This window comes from Etheostoma cragini, chromosome 7 (assembly GCF_013103735.1).
Source record: "Etheostoma cragini isolate CJK2018 chromosome 7, CSU_Ecrag_1.0, whole genome shotgun sequence".
In the NCBI taxonomy this organism is placed as follows: domain Eukaryota; kingdom Metazoa; phylum Chordata; class Actinopteri; order Perciformes; family Percidae; genus Etheostoma; species Etheostoma cragini.
Window position 1 is genome coordinate 19,230,162 of NC_048413.1, and position 25,387 is coordinate 19,255,548.

Genomic DNA, 25,387 nt, shown 5'->3' on the forward strand with positions numbered 1-25,387 from the left:
TAATTACAATTCCCAGAAAAATTCACAATCCATCGTTTTCTCTCTGGTCTCTTTCTCTAACAATATAAAATGAAAATAAAACGCATTAACTGTACATATGTACAAATCTCTAAGTGTAGAAATTGCATAATTTGCTTTCTTTTTCACTTTCCTTTATTTATTTTTTTAATTTTTTTTAAATACAGCAAGAGATGCCAGTACTCTTGGGGCAGGGCAGTGTATGGAGGAGAGCTCAAACAGTGAGAGTAGACAGAGGGAAGATATTACTCCAAATCCACAGTAACACACAGACACAACAGATCCATGTACAGTAAGACGTCATTGCTCCCTGTGTTTTAGGTTTCCAGCCATTTGTTCAACCAATGAAATGACATACGCTACTGTACTTTGTATAAACTAAGGATTTGGACAAATGTTCCATTTCAAAATGCAATACCTTTTCCAGACATTTCTCTAATATCTGGGCAGTGAAAGTTTTGGTGGGTGTCAACAGATATTAGATAGTCTCCAACACACCACAGCTACATGTAATTCTTCAGAGCAACAAATGACAACAAGTGGGTTGCCAAAATGTGACAAATGATGCTTAAGCTTTTTCTGAATAGTACCACATTTCTTGTGGACCTCACGAACAATAAAAACTGGATGTTGCCAGGTTTACTTCATCCCAATGTGTTATGACACGTTTCAAAGTGGGTGTCCAAAAGAACTTCTTTTTTTTCCCCCGCATAAAATGAATAGTGATGTACATTCCATCTATTCCAAGGAATCAATCCAAGGAACATCTCACAGGACATGTGGATTCAGGACAAAAACAGTGTTTTTTTGTGTGGCCAGAGGTTGATTCATGAAACCTGATATGACAAACAACAAAATTTCCTTGGCTTGTGCCATATAAAATATATTTTATACTGTGAAAGAAAAAAACTCAAGTCTGTTCCTTCTTATATTCTCTTTCAGCCCCTTCTGAAAACCCTTCAAAACATTTTTCACACAACCATTGTGTGTCTCTGCAAAGAACCCTTTATCTTACAAACAGACAGGGTCTCGTTTCCTAGAATGAAAATAATTCTACTAACGGTCGACAGTGAGGGGCTCAGCAATAGCACTGTTCTCCAACATGCACTCAGACACATAAAAAGACACACACATCCACACTTTCAACAGAGAGCACAGTCAAGTAGTTGGTCTTCATCCTGTCTCAGTTCTACACTGATGAGAAGAAAACCATGCTCTGTTTTTTTCTGTTTCCTCATTGATATCATTCTAACAGCGACCATAATTAACAGATATCTGATCACAATGTCAAGCAACCATTATTTTGTGAACTAGACCTAAGAAGTGAAAAAGTATCCACAAAATATCTCAAATGTTTTCTCCCACTTTTTATAAATTAACATTTCAGACTAGATCTCTCTCCTATGTTTTTTTTTTTTTTCATAGTGGTTGCCACAACAATGGTTGACATGACAACGACATAATATTAGTGCAGTTGAATTAAAAAAAGGAAAGGTCTAAACAGTGGTGAAGATGGTGGAGAGATTGGGGTCGGGGTTGTCTGGCCGCCTTTTGATTGGTGAAGAGCTCAGACTAACAACTCCCTCCACCAATCACTGCCTCTGTGACCTGGCGCCTCGTCGCCTCCTGCCGCGGACTGACCTCTCAGGCTTCAGCAGTGCTGTCTGGAGCAAGACAGAGAGAGAAACTACAGTCACATTGGCCTCATCTCCTTCCAGCCCCCCAGTGGTGGAGTGACTGTACCACCGCACCCCGAACCGCACAATTATTCTCAGCATGGAACGAAAAGCTCTCTTTTCTTTAGCAAATCGTTCACATCTACCATTTGCTTTCACTCTTTGCAGGGTATTAGGGGTGCAATATAAGAGACAGAATGCTGCTCCTTGAAACAGCCATTGTCGGATTCTTGCCCCTTCTGTTTTTAGCACCCTGCTTTTTGAAGTCCTTTTGTGAGCTTGGAAACAGCAGGTGAGATAACAATCACCACAAGGCCCATTTAAAAGTTTTTGTTTTCTCACATGCTGTTTCAAAACATCAAGATTAAACTTTGACCCCTTAGCTTTCAAGAGTCCTGAAAAAGAAATGTCATTTAACATCAACAACTGGTCATCTCCATCTGCTGATGAAGCTCCCAAAAAAACTCAACTAATCAGACCTTGGGGTGAAATTGTTTTCTCAAATGCAGCTTTTTGCCTAATTCTTTTATAGGGCTGCATAATTAAACACATTTTAATCGCGATTACAATTTTGGCTTCCCACGATCAAATTTGCGTGATCAAGTGATATTTTAACTGCGTCATTTCTTAGAACGCTCCGGGTTTTTTTGCAAATCCAATCTACTGCTCAGTAAACACCTGTCTGATCATCTGCCAATCAGAGTTGTTCCCTGCACCACGAAGCTTAGTTTCTAGATGGAGGCAGTCACAGAGGACAGAGTAACGTGAGGAAAATTCCACAACAGATAGCAGTTGCTTATACGTCGGTCACAAGGTTTACCAGTTTACTAGTAAACGCAACCTTTTGTCCCATCTGTGTTGTTTTTCAGACAACAGCAGTGACCAGTGCTAGTTGGTGCTAGTTAATGTCTGTTAGCTCACAGGGCTCTAATGTGCGACTAAAATTTTTTTCTCTATGTCGCACCATTGCTAATGTCCTCGCATCCGCTGCCTCTCCACAAACGAAGCAATGTTGTTATAACGATATGGTTTCATTTTGCGTTACATGACCCATTTCTTCTGTAAAGCCGTGCTTGTGTTCGTATCTCTCCGCTTACTCTCCGCGCAGCCCCGCCTCATTAACTCACACTTGTCTGACTCAAACAGTTTGATAATACTAGTGAAAGGTGATAAAGACAATCAGTGCTGCTGATAATGAAACCCAAAGATATTTGAGTCACAGAGGGGGAGCTGGGTCTTACCGTAGCCTTGGTTTCCTCTAGTGTTGTAGCATCCATGTCTCTGAAATCCTCTAACACATTCTGTAGCCTGATACACAAAGCAAGAAATACATGAATACTCAGTACAGCACCATACAACCAAGTAAACGTGAAAAAACAGTTGCTATGAAAACTTCAGAAAGGGCATGCCTAATGCAAGGATTCATTACAGTGCAAGGTCATGCGGCTGGAACAACTTTTACTGGAAATTGATTAATCCCGGCGATTCCCTATCTGGAGCCTGTCTGAGAAATTAATGGTTAACAAGACAACTTACGTTTGTTTCCTTTTCCTTCCTCTTCTGGCTCCACCAGCTGCTCCAGCTTGATCCTTTGGGGGTAAAATCAAAAATCACAACAACAATGAAATCATCTATTAGGTACCAGTGGTACCTTCCTCGTTTTACAGTCTTTGGTCCTTACCATGTTACATTCTGGTGTTTCAGGAGGATGATTATGCAGTCCCACTTTGTAATATTAAATCTTGTTTATACGTTTAAAAGAAAACAGGAGACCCAGGCACTCACCCTTCCCTGTTCGTTGTGCAGCAATGTCCCAGCTGCCTCCTCATTGGGCCTCCCACTGCATCCATCCCTGGGACTGAGGTACCCCACGTGGGGAAGATGCCCCTGCCTATCTACTCCTGCCTCCACATAGGGGCACAAAGCCGCAGCAGGCCCAGTACAGTCTGTCTTAGCCTCCTCCAAGTATATGGATGGCAAAGGAGGCTCTGGATGGGTATGCCCCTCTACCATAACTGGTTTCCTTTGTAAGGGTGACGTAGCCCCATCCTCAGTGGGTTTGGGCGTCCCCTGGGCTGGGGAACGGGCTGCTGCCTCCAAGCTGAGTCGAGATAAGCATGGATTGCGGAGGGAACAGGCCCGACGTGGGCTGAGGGAGACTGGGGCACTTGCCTGGGGCAGAGTTGGGACAAGGGTATTGTGTTCCACAGGGAAAGAAACCGGTGGTAAGGCACAGAAGGGTGAAGTGGGGTCAGATGGCCCCATGTGGGCCCTGCCTTCCTGCTCTTTAGCACTGACTTGAAGGAAGGAGGTATAAATTGTGTCCATGAAAGAAGTGTAAGGATCAATAACAGATCTGCCCTCAGATACCCGCTGCTGGGGTGGGGTGTGTTCTTGGGCAGGTGCTAAAACTGGAGTTGGAACAGGACTGGGAACCACTTCAGGAGCCATCTGACAAGCTGGAATGTCTTCTTGTGGGGCAGGGCTTTGTGCTTCCTGCAATGTCATTGGCTTCTCTCCTTCTGAAGGTGGTGCAAGGTTTAGCTGGAGAGAAAAAAAAGGGAGAAACTTAAATTGAATCAACTGTCAAGTAAGTCCCCAAAAATATGTGAGGGAACAAACTTTTCTCACTGAGGCAAAATAATCCCAAATCAAATTACACACGTTTCCTGTCATTAGGCCTGTCAAAAATAATTTTAAAATATATTGAATATTGCCTTTAAAAAAAACACACATGGGTTTGACTATATTCAAATACAGTATCTATGTTTGCGTATTAAGTCCACAGGTTGGTAAACCAATACAAGAGACATAACTTCTTGTAATTTTGTTTCATAGTAAACATACCTTTTAAAAGATGTACATATCTACACATTACAAAATAAACAAATATAAAATGAAATATTAAGAATTAACTTAAATTAGCAACAGATGATACAGCATGCTTTAGACCGGCTAAAATGAGAAGCCGTTACCTAAATGTTCAACCTATTAAGCTACATGCCAGTTACCTACCTGTATGTTGTTGAGTAAGTTGATAGCTCCATCAGGACCCTGCAGCAGAGGCATGCCCAAAGCAGAGGTCTGGACTGGGGGTAGGAGGATGGAACCTGCTCCAATACCCAACAAGTTGTGGAGGCCTGTGATGCCAGAAAGATCTCCTGCAAAGACACATTTCATAGATGCACTGATATAATGGCTTTCTGCTACATAATGCCTGCAATATTTAAAGTTTTAATACTGAGAACAGTTGGTAGTTTTGCTGGTAGAATTTAATTTATTCCTAAAATAGAGAGTTTAATCTTTAGAAAGCAGTGCTACACAAGGTGGTTACCAACTTACCTAATACAGCAGAGTTAAGCAAAGTGGGCAGTAACTGTTGGAGGATGGCATTGTCCTTGCCTTGAAGAGATAGGGGGATGAGGGTGTCAACACCAGCATCAGTGGGTACCTGGAGAGTAGAGTACAGTAGAGGACAGACAAGAAGCTTATTTACTGAACGCAGTTACCACTGAACTGCACTTTATACTGCACTCTATTTTTATCAACTGATCGCTCAGTCTGTTTTTGTGTGTAGGCTTGTTTTTTAGAGCTCTCTTATTAGTTAAACAGAACTTCTTTTAAAAAGGTCCCATGACATGGTGCTCGTTGGATGCTTTTATACAGACCTTAGTGGTCCCTTAATACGGTATCTGAAGTCTCTTTCCCAAAGTGCAGCCTTGGAGCAGGGGCTACATGCAGAGTACTTTGCTCGTTTGAAAGCCATTATATCTCTCTCTCATGGGGGGCAAATTCTCTGGGCTGGCAAAGCAGAGAAAGGTGAGGTAATCTTACCCCTTATGACCTCATAAGGGGAAAGATTCCAACGCATCTGAGCTTTCATTTTCCCAAAAGCGGAGCAAGATACCCAGGGCTCGGTTTACACCTATTGCCATTTCTAGCCACTGGGGGACCATAGGCAGGCCGGGGAAAAGAATATTACTGTTAAAAAAAACTCAGAAAGTGAAATTTTCATGCCATGGGACCTTATAAGTATTTATTTCTGTTTTTATTAATTACCACTGATGAGTAACAACTTTTCTTGTCTTCCTAATAGTCAAACACGGGGAAATGACAATAAAGTGAATTGAATCGCGTTAGTTTTAGGCAAACAACTTACAAAAGTGACCAAAAAAAGGAAAAGGTTTAAGAAATACAGAAAGACATAAAATTGTTTCCAAAACATGTGTAATAACATCTAAATTATATTAAGATATACAGGCTGTAACCAACCCCAAACAAACTATGTAGTTTGAGGAGACCTACTAAGATCATTTAGAAAAAAAACATTTTAAAAAGGAAAACAGTTAAAGAAAACCAATGGAGCAGTTAAGGAAATGAGCTCAGGTTTTTCTAGGGAAACAAGGAAGCGCTCAGAGGAAGTAGCTATAGGAGATAGGGGAGCCTACCTGAGGTTGGGTATGTTGGGTTTGCTGTGCAGAAGCTAATTGGGTGTGGGGAGGTGGGTGGAGTTCGGCAGAGCTCAGGGCAGCAGTGAGCAAGGCAGGGCTGAGGGGCAGGAAGGCTGCATGGGAAGGAGGAAGAGAGGCAGGAAGGAGCAGTGACTGGAGGGCTTGTATGGAGCCTTCAGCTCCTGGAGGAATGGGGAGAAGGCTCTGTGCGACCTCCAAGAGCCCCGCGCCTGATAGGGTTGATGGATCCAGGAGGCCAGAGGTCTTATCAAGGGTGAGGCCCTCCAATGTGGTGGGGATGTGTTGTTGCTGCTGGAGAGGAACTTCCAAGCTGACCTGGCTCAACTGACCCAGCCCAGATAGAGGCAACAAAGGTGTCTGCTGTTGCCCGAGCAACAAGGAGGCCATAAGCAGAGCCTGGAGGCTAGGTTTTTCTGTCATTCCTAAATCAGCTTCCTGTCCTGGGGTAGGGGTTGAGGCAGGGGGTGGGAGCAGGTTTAGTAGGCCCAAAAGGTTCAGAGGCAGCTCCCCTTGGGCACCACTCAACAAGGGCAACAAGGGAAACAGAGGATTGTTGTTTAGCTGTTGTTGCTTCTGTTGTTGATCCTGGTTTTGCTGCTGCGTCTCTTGTTGTTGCATCAGTAACTGCTGCTGCTCTGCAAGAGTATGTGGTGGTTGTGCATTGACATGGTGTATCTGCGCATTTTGCCCTCCCAACCACATCCCCCCTAGTGGCAATGAAGCCAGGACTGTAGGGTCCAAGAGGGATGGTAGACCTCCTGTGGATGACAGCAGCTGAAGCAGCTGCTCTTGGTTCATGAAGGGGAAGGCCTCTGCCAGAGGTAAGGGAGAGGTTGAGTCGCCAACAGTTGAAGGTGTATGAGGACTGTGATTGTCCACAAGACGAGAGGAGAAAGCGAGCCCAGGGCTCGTGCTGGCTGGTGGTTTGGTCACTATGGAGACCTTGGAGTCCACACATCTCGGCTCCTCCGGCCCTATGGGACACATAAGTCATTTAAATCTGCTCAGGCTGACTTCATAAATCAGTAAACAAATTGTATACAAGGGGTCTTGAGCTGGGTGGTATGCTGTGTTTTACAAATGACTTAACTGTGGTGGTTGTACAGCATTGACCACATATAGATTGCTGAAAAAACAGCACTACATTTACAAGGTACTATAAGCTAGCTATAACACATCAATACACATGTGCAATCACATTAATTCAGAGAAACACTCAAAATGTGCAACCATGAGAAAACATTTGTACCCTTTGGCCTGAACCATTCTAAGAAATACAATCATCCGTAAAGCCTGATTTACAAGGAATCGCTCATGACTGCACACAGTTCATATTAATCCCACTTGCATAAGATTTGTGAGAGTATGTTGATGTCTATATAGGTACAATTTTAGTATATTGTAAAGATCTACAAACTACACTACTGCAGGTATTCAAATTTAAGGTTTTATCTTCCAAAGTTAAGGTTTTATGTTCCAGATTAAAAACACACTTCAGACTAAAAAATATTTTCACCTGCAGTTGGATTTTCCTGGGAAGACATCACAACATCAGTGGTATGGTCAGAGGAGCTGCCCTCCCCCTGGGGTACAGTGGATGTTGCTGCAAGAAGGGCCAGTACATGGTTGCTAAGGTCAAGAGGCTTCGGGGAGCTGGACATCGCCATAGAAACACTGCCTTGAGAAGGACTCAAGTCTACTGATGTAGGTATGCTAATACTACTAATCTCCATCGCCTGCGGTGAGGCTTCCCGCAATGGTGCTTGGGAAACAGAGTCTATTGTAGGAATGTGATTTGTTGGTTGATGCTTGTCTGAGGGAGTGGGGAACGTATGCTGCGATGGGCTGTTGTGTAAAGCTAAATTTGAGTTGGGCAGCAGTGTAGAAGGAGAATGTCTCTGTAGAGGACTTGATTTAGTAGACTGAGGACGTGACTGAGACTGCACTGATCTGAACTGAGAGGAAGTGGGAGGAGGAGAAAGCGGCTGTACCACCAAGGGTAGAAGATTAGTGTTACTTGTCCGGCACGGTGACGGAGTCTGTGGGTGCCTGACGTGAGGGGCGGGAGAAGAGGGTGACTGTCTGGGGCTCTGTTTTTTAGTGTGTCCACCTCCTTCCATAGACACAGATCCTGGCTGAGCTGAAGCAGAGTTCAATGCTGAGGCCTGTGCGTTCTGTACACTGAGAAGGTGTAACAAAGCAGACAGAGGCTGGGTTGGAGGGTCCAAGCCAAGAGGTGAATGTGTCTGGCCTGTAGTGAAATCCAGAGCCTCAGTTTGTCTCTGAGGCCTGGAAAGGTGTGCCATCTGTCGGGGAGCAGGGAGCCTTGGCGACTGCCCGGGGAGGAAATGGTTTTCTAACATGGCAGCATTCTGGTTCTGCACAGCTGAGGTAGAGGAGGAGTGCAAGGAGGATGGAAAGGAAGAGGAAGAGGAGGATAGGTTGATAACTGTAGCAGAAACGGCATCTCCTGGTGGGGTTTTACGCGACCCATTAGCCAGCTGCTGGGTGTCCCTTAGCATACTGAGCACTGTGGGAGATCGCCGCTGCCTCTTTCTGTGCGACGCACTGCGCTCTGCTGTGGGAGGCAGGTGGGACAAGGAGGAAGCCAGGGACCGGGCCAGAGAGTGGGATGGAGGAAAAAGGACAGAGGAGGCTGCTGCAAGGGGTGGTTGGGAAGGCCTGGTAGAAGCATTTGAGGAGGGAGAGTGGCTGTTATGTAAAGTGCTGTTTGTTACCTTTGATGACTGTTGCTGCTGTGCCTCTTTCGAGACCTCCAAAGAGGGCGAGCTCACGGGGTTGCTGGCCACATTTGAGTTTGGACCCTGGGTTATCTGGTTAGCCAGCTGAGCTTTGGCAGCTGCAGAGAGAAGGCTGCTTGCAGGGAAAGAAGCTGGGTGTGGCAGCTTGACCTGATGGCTGTGGTGGTTCAGAAAGGGCCCCAGAGGTAAACTAGAAGTCCCTGCAGAGTTCAACCCAAAACCTGGTGGTCCTGTGCTAAGAATCGGACTCATGGCACTCTTTAAGGGCTTCGAGGAGAGAGCATTGGGATTGCTACTGCTTTGGTTGGTCAGTAAGGAGGGGTTAGTAGGGATTAGGAGGTGGTGGTTATTAGTGCTGCTGTTGCCTGAGTTCTTAAACTGCTCCAAGATGTCTTCCAGCTTGTACTTAGGAAAGTGGGGGCTGAGATTTGGGGAGCCATGGAGAGGAGAGTGTGGAGAGGAAGAGGTGGACTTCCTTCTCTGAGGCAAGTTACTTCCCATCAGTCCACCTCCTGCTGCCGTTGAGCCCCCTCCATGATCAGAAAGAGCAGAAGGAGAAGCTGAAGGGTGGCGGGACCGCTGGTGAGGAGACACACAGTTCACGTTATTGACAGAGGGAGAGGGAGATAGGGGTGAGCCTCCCACAATGACACCATGAGGATGATGAGCTTGAGCCTGTGCTCCTCTTCCTCCACCAACCATGGCCATAGGGGAAGAGGGAGGAGGTGAAGAGAGTGGCCCGTGCCGAGGAGAACCCGGAGTCTCTGGGGTTTTAGGTGTTCTTTGACCTTGAGGTGTGGGGGTGCGGGGTGATCTCTGGGCAACGCTGTACGCTGGGAATGAGGAGGTGGAGGAGGAGGAGGAGGAGGAGACAAGAATAGGAGCAGGATGGTGAAGCCTTCTCAAAGAATCAAGGGGGTGGTGAGGGTGTGTGCCTTTGTGAAGTACAGGGGAGGAACCATTATAAGGGTAAATAAAGTGGTAGGAGGATTTTGGGCTGGCACAGGGGTTTATGTGGATGTTGCTGTGGGGTCGAGCTGGAGCCGGATGGAGTTTTGGATGGTAAATGCCATGGTCCTCTTCTTTCCGCTGAACAAGTACTTGCTTTGAATTGCGGCTGTCCACTCCCCTGCTCATCTCTGAAATACACACACACATATGGGGAAGTCTTTCATAAAAAGGTATTGAAAACAGTCTATGAACTGAATACTAAAAATCCAACCTCTGCCACATCCAAGTGCTCAAAACGAAAATTTGGATGGGAGTTAAAGGTCCCACGAAATGGTGCTCTTTGGATGCTTTAATATTATCCTTAGTGGTCCTCTAATACCATATCTGTAGTCTCTTTCTCAAAATTCAGCCTTTATGCAGAATTACAGCCACTAGAGCCAGTCCCACAATGAGCTTTCCTTAGGACGTGCCACTTCTGTGTCTGCAGCTTTTGAGGAAGGGTGGGGGGGGCAAATTCTCTGGGTGGGCAAAGCAGAATAGGGGAAGTAACCTTTCCCCTTATGACCTCATAAAGTGCAAGATTCCACATTGGGGACCAGAGGCAGGCTGGGGGAACGCATATTGATGTTAAAAAATTGTTTAAAAAAAAGTTCATGCCATGGGATGCCAGAGTAACTCACTGAGCAAATTCAAATTGTGCTCTCGCAAGAACTCCGGATTCCCAGGGTCCCTCCCGACCACTCGTGTGGTGATTCTGATCCTACGCACACAATACATTTTTTTTCTTTTTCTATTGAACATCTGTCGGGCCCTTAATAAGACATTTAGCTGTTTCAGTTCTTATTGCTTTAAACTAAATCAATAAAAAGTTTCACCTATACATGGAGAGCGATCATATCAGTTTCTCTGATAACTAATGTTGATTACTTTAGAAACAGACAAACCAAATGGTAAAACGGAATATAAGGAAATGGGGGGGTGAAAGAAAGTGAGGGAGACACTAAATGGAAACATCCAATTCTATTTTTGGAAGCATGTGGTTTACTTGAGGACGATGTATTTATATACGTGGTTAAGCCCAATAATAACAGCCTCTCATACTTTCATAAATTAAATTTCATCTCTAATTCAACCCACAGTGATAATAATAGTGACAAAGTGCTCCAACACACAGAGTAAATTTGTGTTGGGTCCTGGGGGACCTGCAAGATCATAGTCCAATTGCGGCCCTCTTACATGGAGCTGCACGATATGAGGAAAATATCTTATTGCGATTATTTTTGACTGAAGTTGCGATTGCATTATGATTAATACTCTTACATGAGGTGAGTACTGCATACAGCACACTCAAATCAATATACAAATTTGGTTGACAACAGATTTTGTTATAATTTAACACACAAACTAGAGAAACCTTACAAATTAATAATCAGTGTGTCAATGTGTACCTGGATGATGAAGGCTGGCAAAGGGCAGCTGCGAGGCCTGCATACTCCGACACAGAGCAGCCATCGCCACCACTTTCCTGCGGTGGTTACACAGTTTGGTCATGTCCTGCTCTGATTTGCCTAATGGCTGGATGTGCTGCTCCACCTTCACTCCCAGAGTGAAATTGAAAACCTGATACCAGATAAAGGAGGATTGGACAGAATTTGGATAGGACTCTTTGCATAACATTTCAATTAAATTAAATTGTGGCCATGCTGTTAAAATATGTGTACAATGTCACAGAGTTACCAAATCTTAAAACCATATGTGTGTATATTTTGTCTGTATTCCCCCCCAACACACACACACACACACACACCTACCTTATGGATGATGAGTGGACACTCAAGACCACATTTGCAGGTGCCATCAGTCAACAAATAGTTCTTGACCTCGTCCAGAGAGGATAGGGCAGTGCCACTGGGACTATAGACAAAGACAGAGACAAACTGTAGCAGAAAACTCAAAGCACACTAAAAAAAAAGCCCATCAAAGTTCTAAGTTGCACCGCTGAACACACCTAAAGATCTAATATATAAACTCTTATGGAGATTTGAACAATTCAAGCACTCCTACAAGGCTACATATAGAAACTGAAAGATGCAGTGTTCAAAGTGCTTATATCATACTCATTTTCAGCTTCATAATTGTACCAAAATACTGTAGGTTTATGTGGTTTAATTTTTAGAAAACACCATATATTTGTTGTACTGCACATTGCTGCAGCTGCTCTTTTCCCCGTGTGTTGAGCTCTGTTTTAGCTACCAAGTGAGGCATCTCACTTCTGTTCAATATTTGCTGGGGACACACGCAGAAAGTACTGCTAGCCTGTCAGTTGCAGAGCAAGAGGGATCGCCATGCTAGCAGCTAGGCGAGAATTGTGTGTTACAAAGTGACAACCGTTCGTCACGGAAGTAGAGGCTGGACTAAATAGAGCTTTTTGGAGCAGTTTGTGAGGAGTGTTTTCTGTTGGAGATGGTAAGTCCCTTCGGGGTGGACTTTGGGCTTTTTCATTTTGTAAACCTATAACATGCACAAAAAGCTATGTAAAACATTAAAGGACTGGTGTGTTTTTACTGTTCCACGGCTGCTTCATACAGTCCGACTGCTGTATAAAGAAACTCTGAAATCCCATTTAAGTCCAGGTATTTTACATCAGACCAAAATCTAGAAATGTACACTTAAAAAAAAAAAGAGTGTTCCTTAGATGAGGGAAATCTTAATTAAGAACAGATTATGTAATGCAACTCCCAAACAATCCATACATTTTTGAATCCATAAATCCATAAATATTTGAATGTGGTCACAGCCACTAAAGTGACTTAATTGATTACAAATCTAAGTTATAACTTACCTGTGCGCACGTACACACACACACGCACACACACACACACGCGCACACACACACGCGCACACACACGTTTACTTTTTTGATGACCAGCCACAGAGACTTTTTACTAGCCAGTTTTTTTGGGTTTTTTGCATCATAAAAAGGTGAAAAACAGAAAGTTCTAAATCAGCAGTAGCATCCTCTCAAACTGCGTTGCTTTCTTGGACGTCAATGCCTTGATCGCAGCGGTCTCATCTGGAAGCAGTCTTTGATAGTTTACAACTGAACGCGTGTAGGTTGCTTTTTGATAACTTGTCCCAATAACAAAAGGATTTGACTTTGCTTTCACTGAGCCATACACACACAACAGTCACTGCAGTACATTTGTTCTGTACTGCTCTCATAAATTAACAACTCACTCAACCTTGCCGTTGTCGCCAATGGTCCACTTTGTATTAAAACGTCTTCTTCTTTTACTCATGCTAATCTTTTTATTGGTTGTTCGTTTCAGATGGCCTCTTTACCCCATTAATGTGTCGCCATATTTTTAACTAAAATCCAACAAAATGGCGGACTTCTTTAAAATGGAAAAGAACAGTTTCAAAAAACAAAACAATGAATCACTCAATTGTCATCGGCTATTTGCCAATATGGCAGGTAGACAGTGTTACACAGGTCAGGCGTTCATTTCAGGCCATGTATGTATGTGTATATATGTGTGTGTGTGTGTGTGTGTGTGTGCGTGTGTGTGTGTGTGTGTGTGTGTGTGTGTGTGTGTGTTTCATATTTCACACACTTTCATTTTGTGCAAGATCCAAACCACTGTTCAATGGAAAATGTGTATTAAATCAAATTTCATTAACCTCTTCCGATCTGAGCTGGCCAAGGCAAATAAGGGAAATGAAAGTCTGTATTAGGAAAGAAAATACTGCATCTTTATGCTAATTTCTCAAACAAACCTACAGAAGCCACAGTCTTTTTTGCCGGTAATATCCCTCCAAATATGTTGGCAAACCAGCATTCCTATTTTTCTAGAATAAATTATACACACATTCATGCATGTATGCTTTCATATTTACCTTGAACAGCAGCTGGATTCTCGCAAAATCACAAGATCATGCGAGAATCGCAGGAACACATATCACACGAAAATCCATCTTGTCAGGCTTCAAGTAATGTGTTTGTGTCCGCACAGCAGCAGACCGAACCAATCAGCACCCTGTGAGGAGCTACTGGCATCTACGGCCGTGGTTTAGGTGTGTGTGACGGCTGCCACTGTTTGTTAAAACAACAATGGCGAACGTGATAGACAGATGGTTCATCCAATCACCTGACAGTTTTTTTTTGTTTTTTTAAAGTGCCTGCCCTTTTCCAAACAGTCTCCAATCACAGCTTGTCAAATGGTTCAGTTAACAAACCATCTGGCGCATCACGTAACATTTTTATACCTTCAAATTAAAATCTTTTTTTCAAATATTAATAAACATCACCAATAAGCCTGCATATGCTAACTGTTCAACTGAACCAACGCACCTGACATAGATCACCTGTCCACCCTCCACTCTCCTCTGCCAGCCGATGGGGACGTGTATTGCAGTGGTGTGGACCCCATCCTTGTCCCCAGTGACAGTCTCACTCCCTCCCATCATTTTGTAGCTGCGGCCTGCCAGCACCTTGGAAAAGCAGCAAAAAGCATAAAATGAAGTTACATTTATTTTAAGACATACAACATCATCAGTAGTATTTCAAAGCAAATTTAATATTACAATCTTTGCATTTAAATGTAATGTCTGTATCAAAATTCAATATTATTGGAATCATGGAATGTCACCTTACCAGAGCTTTAAAAACAGTCAAGTTGAGTTTTTTTTTACGGCCCAAAACAGCAAAGGCTCACAACTGAGATAAACTTATTTTAAAAATGTATGTATGCATGTAGTTGTATGTGGTTTGTTGTGCCTCACCGTGAGTCACTAAATAAGTAAACACATGCATGCATAAAATAGATGAAGGAATGTCTCTGAAATGCAGTCTTTGGGATATCAGTATTCCTTAACTTACATGCCAAATGTGTAGGCCACATCCATCTGATTACACAACACCAAATTCAACGTCAAGTCAAATAAAACAAAATGTAGCCTTGGCATCATGATGACATGAGACTAATTTTCATGAAGAATGCTATATAATGAGGGCTGCCAAAAAAAGTATTGCATGTTTTTAAATTCAATTACTTAAAGTGTACTTTTTAGCTGACCTTCGTGTGTCCAAAAAGGTTTTCCAAAGTACTCAACATTTACTTTACTCATTTGTGTGTGCTCCTTACAATTCAAGCATCTAATTAATGTAAAAAAAACTAAACATAAACATCTCATCATTGGGTGTGGCCAAGACAAAAAGAAAACAAAAGTTTTGGTTTTCTGTCAAGGTTAGGTAATAATAATAAAAGATGAATAAATAAAGCACATTTAGCATACCTTGTCATCTTTGAGAAGCCAGGATCTGTTTTGGCTAGGGTATCCACTGTCCAGTGTACATGCTGGTAGGTTAGAAGCACACAGACTGCCAGTAAAATCTGACTTGATGCCCAAACACCTTGACTTTGCTCAACTTTGAAGCAAATAAGATGATAACTCCTGCAGATGTTGTCTGTTGAGTTTACATTAGAGTAGGGTCTTGGATGAAGATGGAGAGCCTACAAAGAAAGGTGGAGGTGGATTATGTAATCTGACAAGGACAGCTAGGGTAAATAATTCATGTAACAAACCATTTCCTCCAGTTAATGTGTTTCAAGCGTATTTCCAAAAAATATTACATCAAATGCATGACTCTTCCATTACTATCAAAAATAATACAACTTCAGAGCAAGCTGCGGCTACTTTGAAGTGGGAGGGTGTGTTTGTAGAGGCCCGTGGTTTACTGGATGTTTAGCTACAAAATAAGCAGCTTCCTTTCCAATAAACAACATACAAGCCAACGTGCTGGCAACATGAAAAGAACTTCAAATACAATCTTGATGTAAGTTGTAGTTGAGATGAAATCGACATATCTGCAGTGTGCAGCACTCTCAACAACTTAAACGACTGATAATGGCAGGCTAGCAGCTAGGCTAACAGCTAAGCTAGCAAGCTACCCTACTTTGTACTATGTTGTCGTGACAGCTGTCAGGCGCACAAAACAATCCGATGTAAAAAATCTTGCTCCTTAGCTACGGTTACAAGAAACGAGACAGACGCAATACTGCTTAGCAGAAAACCTCATGAATTTGATCAACATATTGCACTTACTTATTGACAGCCGTTCGCCAACATTGGTAATGTTAGCAGGACCTATGAACCTGTCTCTGCGCGTCAAGCTCTCTGTGTTGGCCAAGTTTTGGATACTCGCTTTTCTGGCTCGCGGGAGAATCAAGAGTTAGCTGTCAAGCTAACGGACTAGCCAGATAATGTTTTGAAAACGGCCGATACTTTAATATTTAACTGTAAAACGAACAATTCCATAATTCAAAACGCGTATTAGCGCGGTCATTCAGCTATAAGCGTTTATGCAACGTCTGCCATTCCGATTTAAAAACAAAGGGCAATAACGCTTCATTTTACTGCGCCTTGTATCTCGGGGCTAACGCTATCAGCTTGCTAGGCTAGCAGAGCTAACTGGCTGAATTTACTTGATTGTGGAGTGTCCCAACAAGACTGAAGGATGTCCCGCTCCTGGTGCACAGTTATCCAGCCGTTGCCTTGGTCGCTGCTCTCCTAAACCGTCTAGCATTCAAATTTATTCCGACAACCATAGAAATCCATGTAATCCCAAATTCACAGTTTCCCACTGTTTTTTTTTTCTTACAGATTCCGAGCAAAAAAAATAATGGAGTTTTCTCTCGGGCATGCGCATTCAGCGCTCAGGGAGTATTGTACCCGACATGCAACGGGACCTTTGTAGTGTTCCAGACAGACATCAGTGCGGAGCTCCTTGATAGAGGACATGATCATGAGAATAATAATAGGCCCGTAATACATGTCTGCAGTTCACAATAATGGACTAATGCGCCCCTTTCTACATTGAATTCAAGCCCAAATAACGTATCGTTTATCAAGATACAGAAATTAAATGTGTTAAAAACGTAGGCCTATCACTGAGTGCAATTTATTGATATAAAGGCCCTATCACATTATATAGGCCTACTGCTGCTCAGAGGGCCCTTTCATCCATGCGTTCTTCCAAGCATAGACTACCTTATTGTCACATTATAGAAATGTCTGTCAAGGCAGTAAACGTATTGCCTTCTTGTGTGTGTTTGGTGTTGTTTGTGATTAACATATTTCAGAAAGCATACACTTAATGTAGTAAAGACTGAAATAAGCAACCTAGTAGAGCAGGCAATTGCCCTGGGGCCCCAGACCCTCAGGGGACCTAAAGGCTTCAGGTTCACCACATAGAAATTAGTGTGTGGCAATGAGACTAATTAAAAATGAGTTTGGTTATGCTGTATGCACTATTAAAACACAATATAAACTGAAACAATGACACATGACTCATTATTCTTGTAGTGGGCCCCTAAAGATAAAAAAAGTAAAAAGTGGCCTTTATTAATTCAGTGTCAGGCTTGCATGGTAGTAGTTCCAAAATACATTTGAGCCTTATTAAGTTAGTAACATGTAGGCTAATACATAAACCTTGCACAGGAAGTGGGGTAAGAGGGTGGTCAGAGGCCCACAGCTCATGTTTACCCTGAGTTTGGTGACCTGATGTTACCAATAGCACCTCCACCAGGACACACCTTTTATTTTCAGGTGAACCATCAAAACACACATTTTTGGTGCACTTTCATGCTTCAACCACAAAGGGGAAAAAATGTGTTTTTTGAGACCCCATTACCCACCTCCGAAAACCTCCTCCATCAGGGTCAATGTGACTTAATCAACTGTTCTGTTATCTGCTGTGAAAACTGATGTGAACTATCAGATAAAAGGTTTAATGATAAAAGGCAACGCACAGGTTTATGTATTGTTCTTGGTCTCCAAGGGATAAAAGGCAAGTACCGTGAGCAGCATGAAGACAGAGGGAGAGAAGGTATCTGATTTCCCCTCGTCATCGGTGCTTGCTCTGAGTTCCCCAGCTGTTGCAAACAGTCAGCTTGACACATGAGAACTCAGCCTATCATGCACACAAACACACATACAAACACACGCACAAAAGCATAGATAAGTATGGAGTATACAGACATGTGCATCACACCCGAGCCTAAAATCATCTTGGAAAGCACCTGAAGATGCTCCAGAGGTAGTAGAGAAAAGGCCCAGACTGTGCGAGTGTTGACACATAATTCAGAGGGCCTGAAGTGGGGAGACAAGTTGTCAGCTGGTTTGTCAGACTTAGACCTACTGGTCGTCCAGTGCTCCAGTCATCGGCAGCAGGTAAAGGACTCACTCACCGACTGATTTACCCACACTCTAAATGTTGTCAATTCTTTTCCGTAAATTTTGACAAAAGTTATGTTTCAGTTTGAAGTTTGCGTTATCCCATTACAAAATATGTTTGCACAACAAGCATGTATGTCAATTTATATTATTTAATTTCAGTAATGAAGTAACATAAAGCTGTGATATACCATAGATGAATAATTGCAGTATTAAGAACGTTTTGCCAAATCAAAAAGACTGATTTCTATTGCTGTCATACTTTCGAGAATTTTGCTCTTGATATTCTGACTGCCAGAGGCACCCAAATTTAGCTGTGATGAGATTGAATTTCACAACCCTAGAATAGTTTTGGTCAAGAAGACAAGTACACTCACAGTTTGTGTGGCTGCGAGTGTATACATGTAGCCTTTTTGCTAATACAGACACAAGAATATATCTGTGTATGTACATCTGTGTAAGCTGTGTTTCTAACAAATGGTTGTACTAATCTAGTTTCCACATAAATGCCACGTATAATTCCACTGTGTTTATATTTTTCTTTTAAAAGGGTGACATGTGAAGGCCAACATTCATACATGACAACTATGAATGCTCTATAAAATTTTACTTCATTTAGTTGTGTCTCTATGAACGTTTTAAATATGCACCTTTGGCTTGTGGTAGTTATTTAATTTACCAACCATGCCAGATAACAGTTGACACAGTTAAAAAAAAAAAGTTTGGTTCTTTAATAATTATTTTGATATCCATTTTTGTCCCTACTAAGACAAATACAGTATATTACTTAAACATTCTAAACTGCTTCAAGAACATGTAAGATAAGATCATCTTTAGCTTTTTATCCCTGACATCATTAATCCGCATTACATTTTGCAAAACTCTTCACAATTATTTGCTCTAGAAAAAAGTGATGAATAAGTATTTCTCTTTGTAGGGCAGTGGGGCAGTACTGACATTATCCACCAAACATCATGGACCAGTGAGTATTTCTTGAAAACAGTCCAATTACTCTACCTTGCCTGCCTCCACGCCTTCACCACGAATACATGCATGCAGCACACACCCCCCCTAAACTATAATGATAAAGAAGCTCCATGTTCATTTGAGGAAATGTACTATAAATAATATTAAATAACACTAAACTATTATGAGGTGTATGGCAATTTGATGTCGGCACAAAGCGTGCCGGTAACATCCGGTCCCTCCATGAGGTTTCACTTTGAAAACCTTCTAATCCCATCTTTGGCAATTTTTTATGTTCACATGTCCTGTTTAGGTGTTACTTGTTTAAAAATGGAGAAAAAATGTTAATACATAGAGCGACGGACTTTCCACATGAAAGTAGTGAATGTTGCAGCATTCATGATTTGATAGCTCATGGCTTTGTGTGTGTGTGTGTGTGTGTGTGTGTGTGTGTGTGTGTGTGTGTGTGTGTGTGTGTGTGTGTGTCAGAGAGGAAGATAAAAACTCTGTGGATTTCCATGACAACCCTCCAGCTCCTGACAACGTAGTGAGAGAAGATGGAGACACAGTGAGTGACAGGACCATGTTAACCCCCCACCGTTAGCAGTACCATTCCCGGGTTGGTTTAAAATAGTCACCAGCTGCAACAGGAATGCAATGCAGCGTCCACTGGAAAAATATGAGCCGTAGCTTAAGTGTTTCCGTCTTTTACTCCCTCTGGGATAAAGCAATGCTGCTGGCTGATCTGTTAGGGACAACTACTGTACATAAAAAAGTAGAAGATGAAGCAAATCCTCTCAAATATCATAAGTTACTGAGTGCACATCCTTAGAATACTTCACCCCAGTTATGATTAAATCCAATGCAAGTCACTTTGAAAAAAAGATGCACAATTCAATGGCAGTCCTCTTCAGAACAGACTTTTACACAGAAATATAACTGACTCTGGACTAGTCATCTGTTTTGGTGGGTACATTATTTTTTAAACCAACCATTTTTGTAGACGAAAACTCCTCACAATGCAAAATATTCAAGTTTTTATTCAACAGGAATATCAAATGACAAAAGTGGGAGCCACAAGAGCAAGACAACTTTGACTCTTAATCACTGTCCTTTTCTAATGAAATTGTTTCCTCTTGATGGTACTGCTTCCCTAGAATCATAAAAACCTTGCCCTTGTATTGTGTTTATTAAACAATTGAGATATGCACTCTGTTTGTCCAGGTCTATTTTATATATGATGAGGAGGTGGAGGTGGAGGAGAAGGAACCAGAACCTCCTCCTCCTGTTGTCAGAGTCAACGACAAACCCCACAAGTTCAAGGACCACTACTGCAAAAAACCCAAGTTCTGTGATGTCTGCGCTCGCATGATAGTCTGTGTGTATTTAAAATCATACTTTGTTATTTATGTGTGTACATGTACATAAATTGTTAATATAAAGTATACGCGTTTTCTACATATCATTTTAAATCTCGGTTTCTGACTGACTCAGTTATTGTTCATTTGTTTGATTTTCAGTGAACAACAAGTTTGCTCTGAGGTGTAAAAACTGCAAGACCAACATCCACCACTCATGTCAGTCCTATGTTGAGTTCCAAAAGTGCTTTGGCAAAATTGTGAGTCTTGGTCCATCTGCTCTAAAGCTCTTTATAAAACAACAATGTTCTGTATCTAGACCAGGGGTCTTCAACGTTTTTTGTTTTTTTTAGGCCAAGGCCCCTTAAGCTGATAAAGAGATGGAGCCTTACCATTTCTATTGTATAAAATTGAGTTGTAAATTAAACTGGCCACACAACAATGTGTAAGGTCCCCTAAAGCCTTGACACAAATCTTTTTATGGTGCCTACAATACTAAGCTATTCAAATATCAATTGTTAAAATATTCATATATTTAAACATCATGTTTTAATGTTAACATGTGGCACAGCGAATCCTTAAGCTTAACTGTATCTAAGGATGGCTACCTTGTGGCTACGTTATGACTATATTCCTATAGGCTAGTAAGCCTATCATTAATGTTGTGAAAATTAAAAAAAGATTTATCCTAAAAAATAATATGTTGGATCATGGTAATGTACTGTACATTTTCCGACATACTATATATATAATATAACCCCCTAATGTATGCAGATTCCCATGAATTCACCCCTGCTGAGTCATATATTCATAACTAAAGTAGCTGTAAATAGTGAAACTTGATGTGCTCTATTTGTTTCCTGTAGCCACCTGGCTTCAGAAGGGCCTACAGCTCCCCACTGTACAGCAGTGACATACCAGATCCAAGTGAGTCCACTGAATGACAATATGTCTCATGTATATCTAGGTTTCTTAACCTTTTAATCTTTAGATTTATTGTTTTGTGAAAGAGTACAGCATATTTGTGATGAAGTGTATATTCAAATTGGCATCATTATAATTACATTTTTTGGCTAACTCTGTCTGTAACCAGACAACCCGAACCGGAACGACCCAGTCTTTGACACCCTGCGTGTAGGTGTCATCATGGCAAACAAGGAGCGCAAAAAGAATGAAAATGACAAGAAAAATGTAAGTGTACAATACATTTTCTTATCAAACGGCAAAGACTAAAATCTTCCGATAATGTTTTTAAGTCATTCATTAAATTTGCTTCACACCAGTAGAGGAAATTGGTAAAGCATGAATCCACCAATAACGGTATTACAGCAAATATATTGTTTGGAAAGAATATCAAATACGACATTTGTGGAAGGTTCTGATCAACATTGTTTTCCCCCTAGATGATGGTGATGATGGAGGAAGAAGAAGAGGAGAACCAACGGCCCAAAGAAAATGAGGAGGGAGGAGAGGGTACAAAGAAAACTTTATGATCGTTCTCTGTGGTATAGACTACGCTAGTTGTTATAGTTATAGGAACAACAATTTTTGCAAATTTTTTAATGGGATTAATGAACGTTTTAAAAACTTCACAAAATGTGTTTTCTGTAAAGTGCAAAAAAACGTTAAAAAATCACAAATGCAACATGGATGTTATATACCCAAAATAGTGAAGATAACATAAGTGGATTTAAAACATGAGCAAGAAATGTATTGATTACTCCAATGTTCATACAGGGAAGCCTGATGATAAAAAGGAGAAAGGAGGAGACAAAGCAGATGACAAAGTAAGATACATTTTCAGTTGTACTCTCAAGCAGCTACTAAAAGTATTGCTTCTATCCACCGGCTGTTATACAGTACATGTGTTTGTTATATGCCAGTTTTCATATCCAGTAGCATCTGTGCTGTTTTGTCAACAGAGTAAAGGTACATTCTCCCAGACCCACTATTACCTGGCTCTCTACCGCTTCAAGGCCATAGAGAAAGACGATCTTGACTTCCAGTACGTTTGAAAGATGCAAATAAATCCCAACATGCAGAAGCTAAATTAAGTGCAGTATAAAGCCTTTTGTATTCATTAAACCTACCTCAATGTTCACTACACTACACTTTTTATATTCAAATGTAATTGTTAAGACATTTATGTTTATTATGTGTGTGTGTGCGTGTGTGTCTTCGTGTGTGTGTTTGAATATTAGCCCTGGTGATCGTATCACGGTACTGGATGACTCCAATGAAGAGTGGTGGAGGGTGAGTTTTTTTTTCTTTAATTCAATTAAATTTTATTTACAGTATCAAATCATAAATCTCAAGACACTTTACAGATAGAGTAGGTCTAGACCACAGTATAATTTACAAGGACCAACAATTCCAATCATTCCACCAAGAGCAAGCATCTAGTGCTAGAACTATGACTAGAATTAGTAGTTGTAGTTAATGCCGTTGCAGGGCACTGCAGGTGAGAAAGGCACCAAGCAGGACCACGGCGACAGCTGCAACCATGATTAAGGTGCCATACTAATCTAAGGAAAACCGTGAGAAAAAAAACATATGGACTCCTGGGAATAAGCTCCCCAGAGCTAAGTTAGTAACAAGCATCTCTGGGGCGTAAGTGTACACTGATGGGAAAGAGAGAGGAGCGTAATGTGTCAAAGGCAGTCTAAAACTTCAACAGCACAACTAAGAACTGTTCCAAGGAAAACCTGGGCCAGCTCTTAAAGGGTTGGTAATTCTGGATCATTCTGACGACTATGAGGAGAAGAAGAGAAGAGATTTTCAGTTAAACCCTTTAAATGTGCTGCTTCAGTATTACGGAAAAAAACGTTTTTGTTGTTTCCCTTTTTTGTTCTTCTTGTCTGTAGTGAATGACCTCAAAGTCTGTTCATTCTCTATTTCAGGGAAAGATGGGGGATAAGTCGGGATACTTCCCCACCAACTACCTCATAAAAGTGCGTGCATCAGAACGAGTTTTCAAGGTGTTACGTTCCTTCGTAGGGAACAGAGAGATGGGACAAATCACACTGAAGAAAGATCAGGTAACTGCACTGATGTCTATTTGTGTGTTTTGCAAAACTTGTTTTACTGACAAAATAACAGTTACAATTGATTGTAGTACCAACACATGCAGTACAATTGGTGCATGGTGAATCAATTCATCTGCTGTCGTCGTTCTGTGTTTCAGATTGTTGTGAAGAAAGGCGACGAGAAAGGCGGCTACTTGAAGGTCAGCACTGGACGCAAGCTGGGCTACTTCCCTGCTGATCTGCTGGAGGAGATCACTGTGACATAAAAAGCACGACATGCAACGAAAGAGCCTGCAACACACTTTAACCCTTGTGTGGTGTTCATATTTTTGATACACAGCCAATGTTCCCGGGTCTGGTGGACCCACCACATTATTAGGCTTTTAAATCAACACAGCCATAACAATTTAGGTAAAAATACTTAACAGATGTTTACTTTAGCTCAATTACCAATGACATATACATCATTTGTGGTTCATATTGTCAATTACCCCTGTGAGATCACATACTATTTTCGTTTTTTGTAAGAAAACAAAGAAATTCAATTGTGAAAAAAGTAAAAAAAATAAGATTTTTACTTATTATTGGTGCTTATTTCTTAGAACTTAATAAGAACAGGCGAAAGTGCTTTAAATGTAACAATTGTTTACCTTTGTGTGAGAATAGCAAGTGCAGAAATATAACATAGTTTCGTAGCACCTGCATTTAAATACACTCAGGTCCAGTAGACCCCAACATCTCAAATGTAATAGTCATGGAAGGGTGGCCCTTAAGCAGTTATTGAAGATAAATTATTTTTTATGTTCTTTACAGAAATAAGGCCAGGCCAATGAGTTTAAGTTAGAAGAAATAACAAAGCATAATTTCTCTTTTAGCAAACTTTGAAAACGGGTCCCACAGACCCGAACACCACACAAGGGTTAAACAGTAGCAAAAATTGGATACATCACTGTTCAGAAACTCCTCCTGATATTTTCTACATTTGTTACCTAAAAGAAAATGACAAAATGAGTTATTTGTGTCTGTCACAGCAGAAATGTATTTGTGATGTATCTGTGACTTTGACACAAAGTGAAGAATGAGAAAGGAGAGAATAATGATTCATATGCACATTAAAATATTTGTAAGAGGCAATCAGGTGATGTACTGGCTTTGTTGTGACTAGCATGGTAAAACAAAGGTCAGATCCTTTAAGTTACTACAGAGATCCTAGCTAGCATAAAGGAGAACCATTGAAACAACCTGCAGAGCTTGTGAAAGGTCATAAATGAATGCATTATCGACATGAAGGCAGACATGCTCAAAATAAGATTCAACAAGATATTTCTAAATCAATTTGACAAAGTGGACAAAGAGTTTATGTTACATCCCACAGCAGATTATTGCCCTTCATTGTACTTTCAGGCTAGTCAACCAATTCAACTGCTCATTTAGGTATAAATCAAGTCAAACAATTATGGTTACAATTTATCTGTTTTAAAAACATAAGTATTTTAATGATACTTAGTATTGTCTTGTTTGCTGCCATTTGCAAGGCTCTCTAGGTACTTTATAGTTACTGATAAATACTACAGGGTGCAATCCACCACTTACATGAGTTGGAAGCCTTTGTTTCCCCCAGATGATACAGCAAAAGATCCATGCTAACAATTTCCCCCACACTTTCAGTGATTGTCTGGGTTATTGGCGGATTTGGTCGATCAAGGGTTTAAGATTTGAAACTTGGGGAAACAAGTGGTGCAGTAAGCTGAGGCAGGAGGGCAAGGGTTTGGCTGATCTTCTGCTCCTATGAGTGCAACAAATGCCTGCCACATTGCAATTTCTGTAATGCATGTGGTTGTGCAAAGTAGGCTAGTAGTGGTTAGATGTCCTAAATCCTTGCCTCTGTTCACAGACTCTTTTGCATGAGTTGCACAGCAGTTT

General features: G+C 41.5%; 2 protein-coding genes across 5 annotated transcripts; one reads left to right on the top strand and one right to left on the bottom strand.

Moving 5' to 3' along the window:
- Positions 1 to 161: 161 nt before the first annotated feature.
- mbd6 (methyl-CpG binding domain protein 6) lies at positions 162 to 16,604 on the bottom strand. Of its 3 annotated transcripts, none has more exons than XM_034876093.1 (13): positions 16,365 to 16,604; positions 15,175 to 15,392; positions 14,231 to 14,370; positions 11,691 to 11,793; positions 11,328 to 11,499; positions 7,683 to 10,067; positions 6,143 to 7,140; positions 5,037 to 5,145; positions 4,710 to 4,855; positions 3,480 to 4,238; positions 3,231 to 3,283; positions 2,936 to 3,002; positions 162 to 1,682 (listed from the first exon to the last, which is right to left on the bottom strand). In XM_034876093.1, exons 3-13 carry the CDS (start codon positions 14,344 to 14,346, stop codon positions 1,611 to 1,613), a joined length of 4,980 nt encoding a protein of 1,659 aa, XP_034731984.1. In that variant the 5' UTR covers positions 14,347 to 14,370; positions 15,175 to 15,392; positions 16,365 to 16,604; the 3' UTR covers positions 162 to 1,610. The 3 variants fall into 3 exon arrangements, with proteins under 3 accessions (XP_034731984.1, XP_034731985.1, XP_034731986.1); XM_034876094.1 differs by lacking the exon at positions 16,365 to 16,604 and adding an exon at positions 15,985 to 16,335; XM_034876095.1 differs by lacking the exons at positions 15,175 to 15,392; positions 16,365 to 16,604 and adding an exon at positions 13,777 to 13,972 and having other exon boundaries at positions 14,231 to 14,351.
- On the top strand, positions 11,960 to 24,718 carry stac3 (SH3 and cysteine rich domain 3). Of its 2 annotated transcripts, XM_034876157.1 has the most exons (14): positions 11,960 to 11,972; positions 17,958 to 18,111; positions 19,056 to 19,096; positions 19,570 to 19,648; positions 20,305 to 20,458; positions 20,601 to 20,698; positions 21,305 to 21,365; positions 21,532 to 21,629; positions 21,842 to 21,911; positions 22,176 to 22,225; positions 22,361 to 22,443; positions 22,640 to 22,691; positions 23,339 to 23,476; positions 23,623 to 24,718. In XM_034876157.1, the coding sequence occupies exons 3-14, from the start codon at positions 19,089 to 19,091 to the stop codon at positions 23,728 to 23,730; spliced, it is 999 nt and encodes a 332-aa protein (XP_034732048.1). In that variant the 5' UTR covers positions 11,960 to 11,972; positions 17,958 to 18,111; positions 19,056 to 19,088; the 3' UTR covers positions 23,731 to 24,718. The 2 variants fall into 2 exon arrangements, with proteins under 2 accessions (XP_034732048.1, XP_034732049.1); XM_034876158.1 differs by lacking the exon at positions 11,960 to 11,972 and having other exon boundaries at positions 17,838 to 18,111; positions 19,052 to 19,096.
- Positions 24,719 to 25,387: the final 669 nt, after the last annotated feature.

Excerpts from the sequence above, each read along its gene's own strand:
- mbd6 (XM_034876093.1), bottom strand. The coding sequence starts at position 14,346 with ATGATGGGAGGGAGTGAGACTGTCACTGGGGACAAGGATGGGGTCCAC. Across the intron at positions 7,141-7,682 it reads CCAGGAAAATCCAACTGCAG|GGCCGGAGGAGCCGAGATGT; the intron begins GTGAAAATATTT and ends TGTGTCCCATAG. Across the intron at positions 4,239-4,709 it reads ACTTACTCAACAACATACAG|CTAAACCTTGCACCACCTTC; the intron begins GTAGGTAACTGG and ends TTTTCTCTCCAG.
- stac3 (XM_034876157.1), top strand. Across the intron at positions 19,649-20,304 it reads TGAGAGAAGATGGAGACACA|GTCTATTTTATATATGATGA; the intron begins GTGAGTGACAGG and ends CTGTTTGTCCAG. Across the intron at positions 21,630-21,841 it reads ATGAAAATGACAAGAAAAAT|ATGATGGTGATGATGGAGGA; the intron begins GTAAGTGTACAA and ends TTTTCCCCCTAG.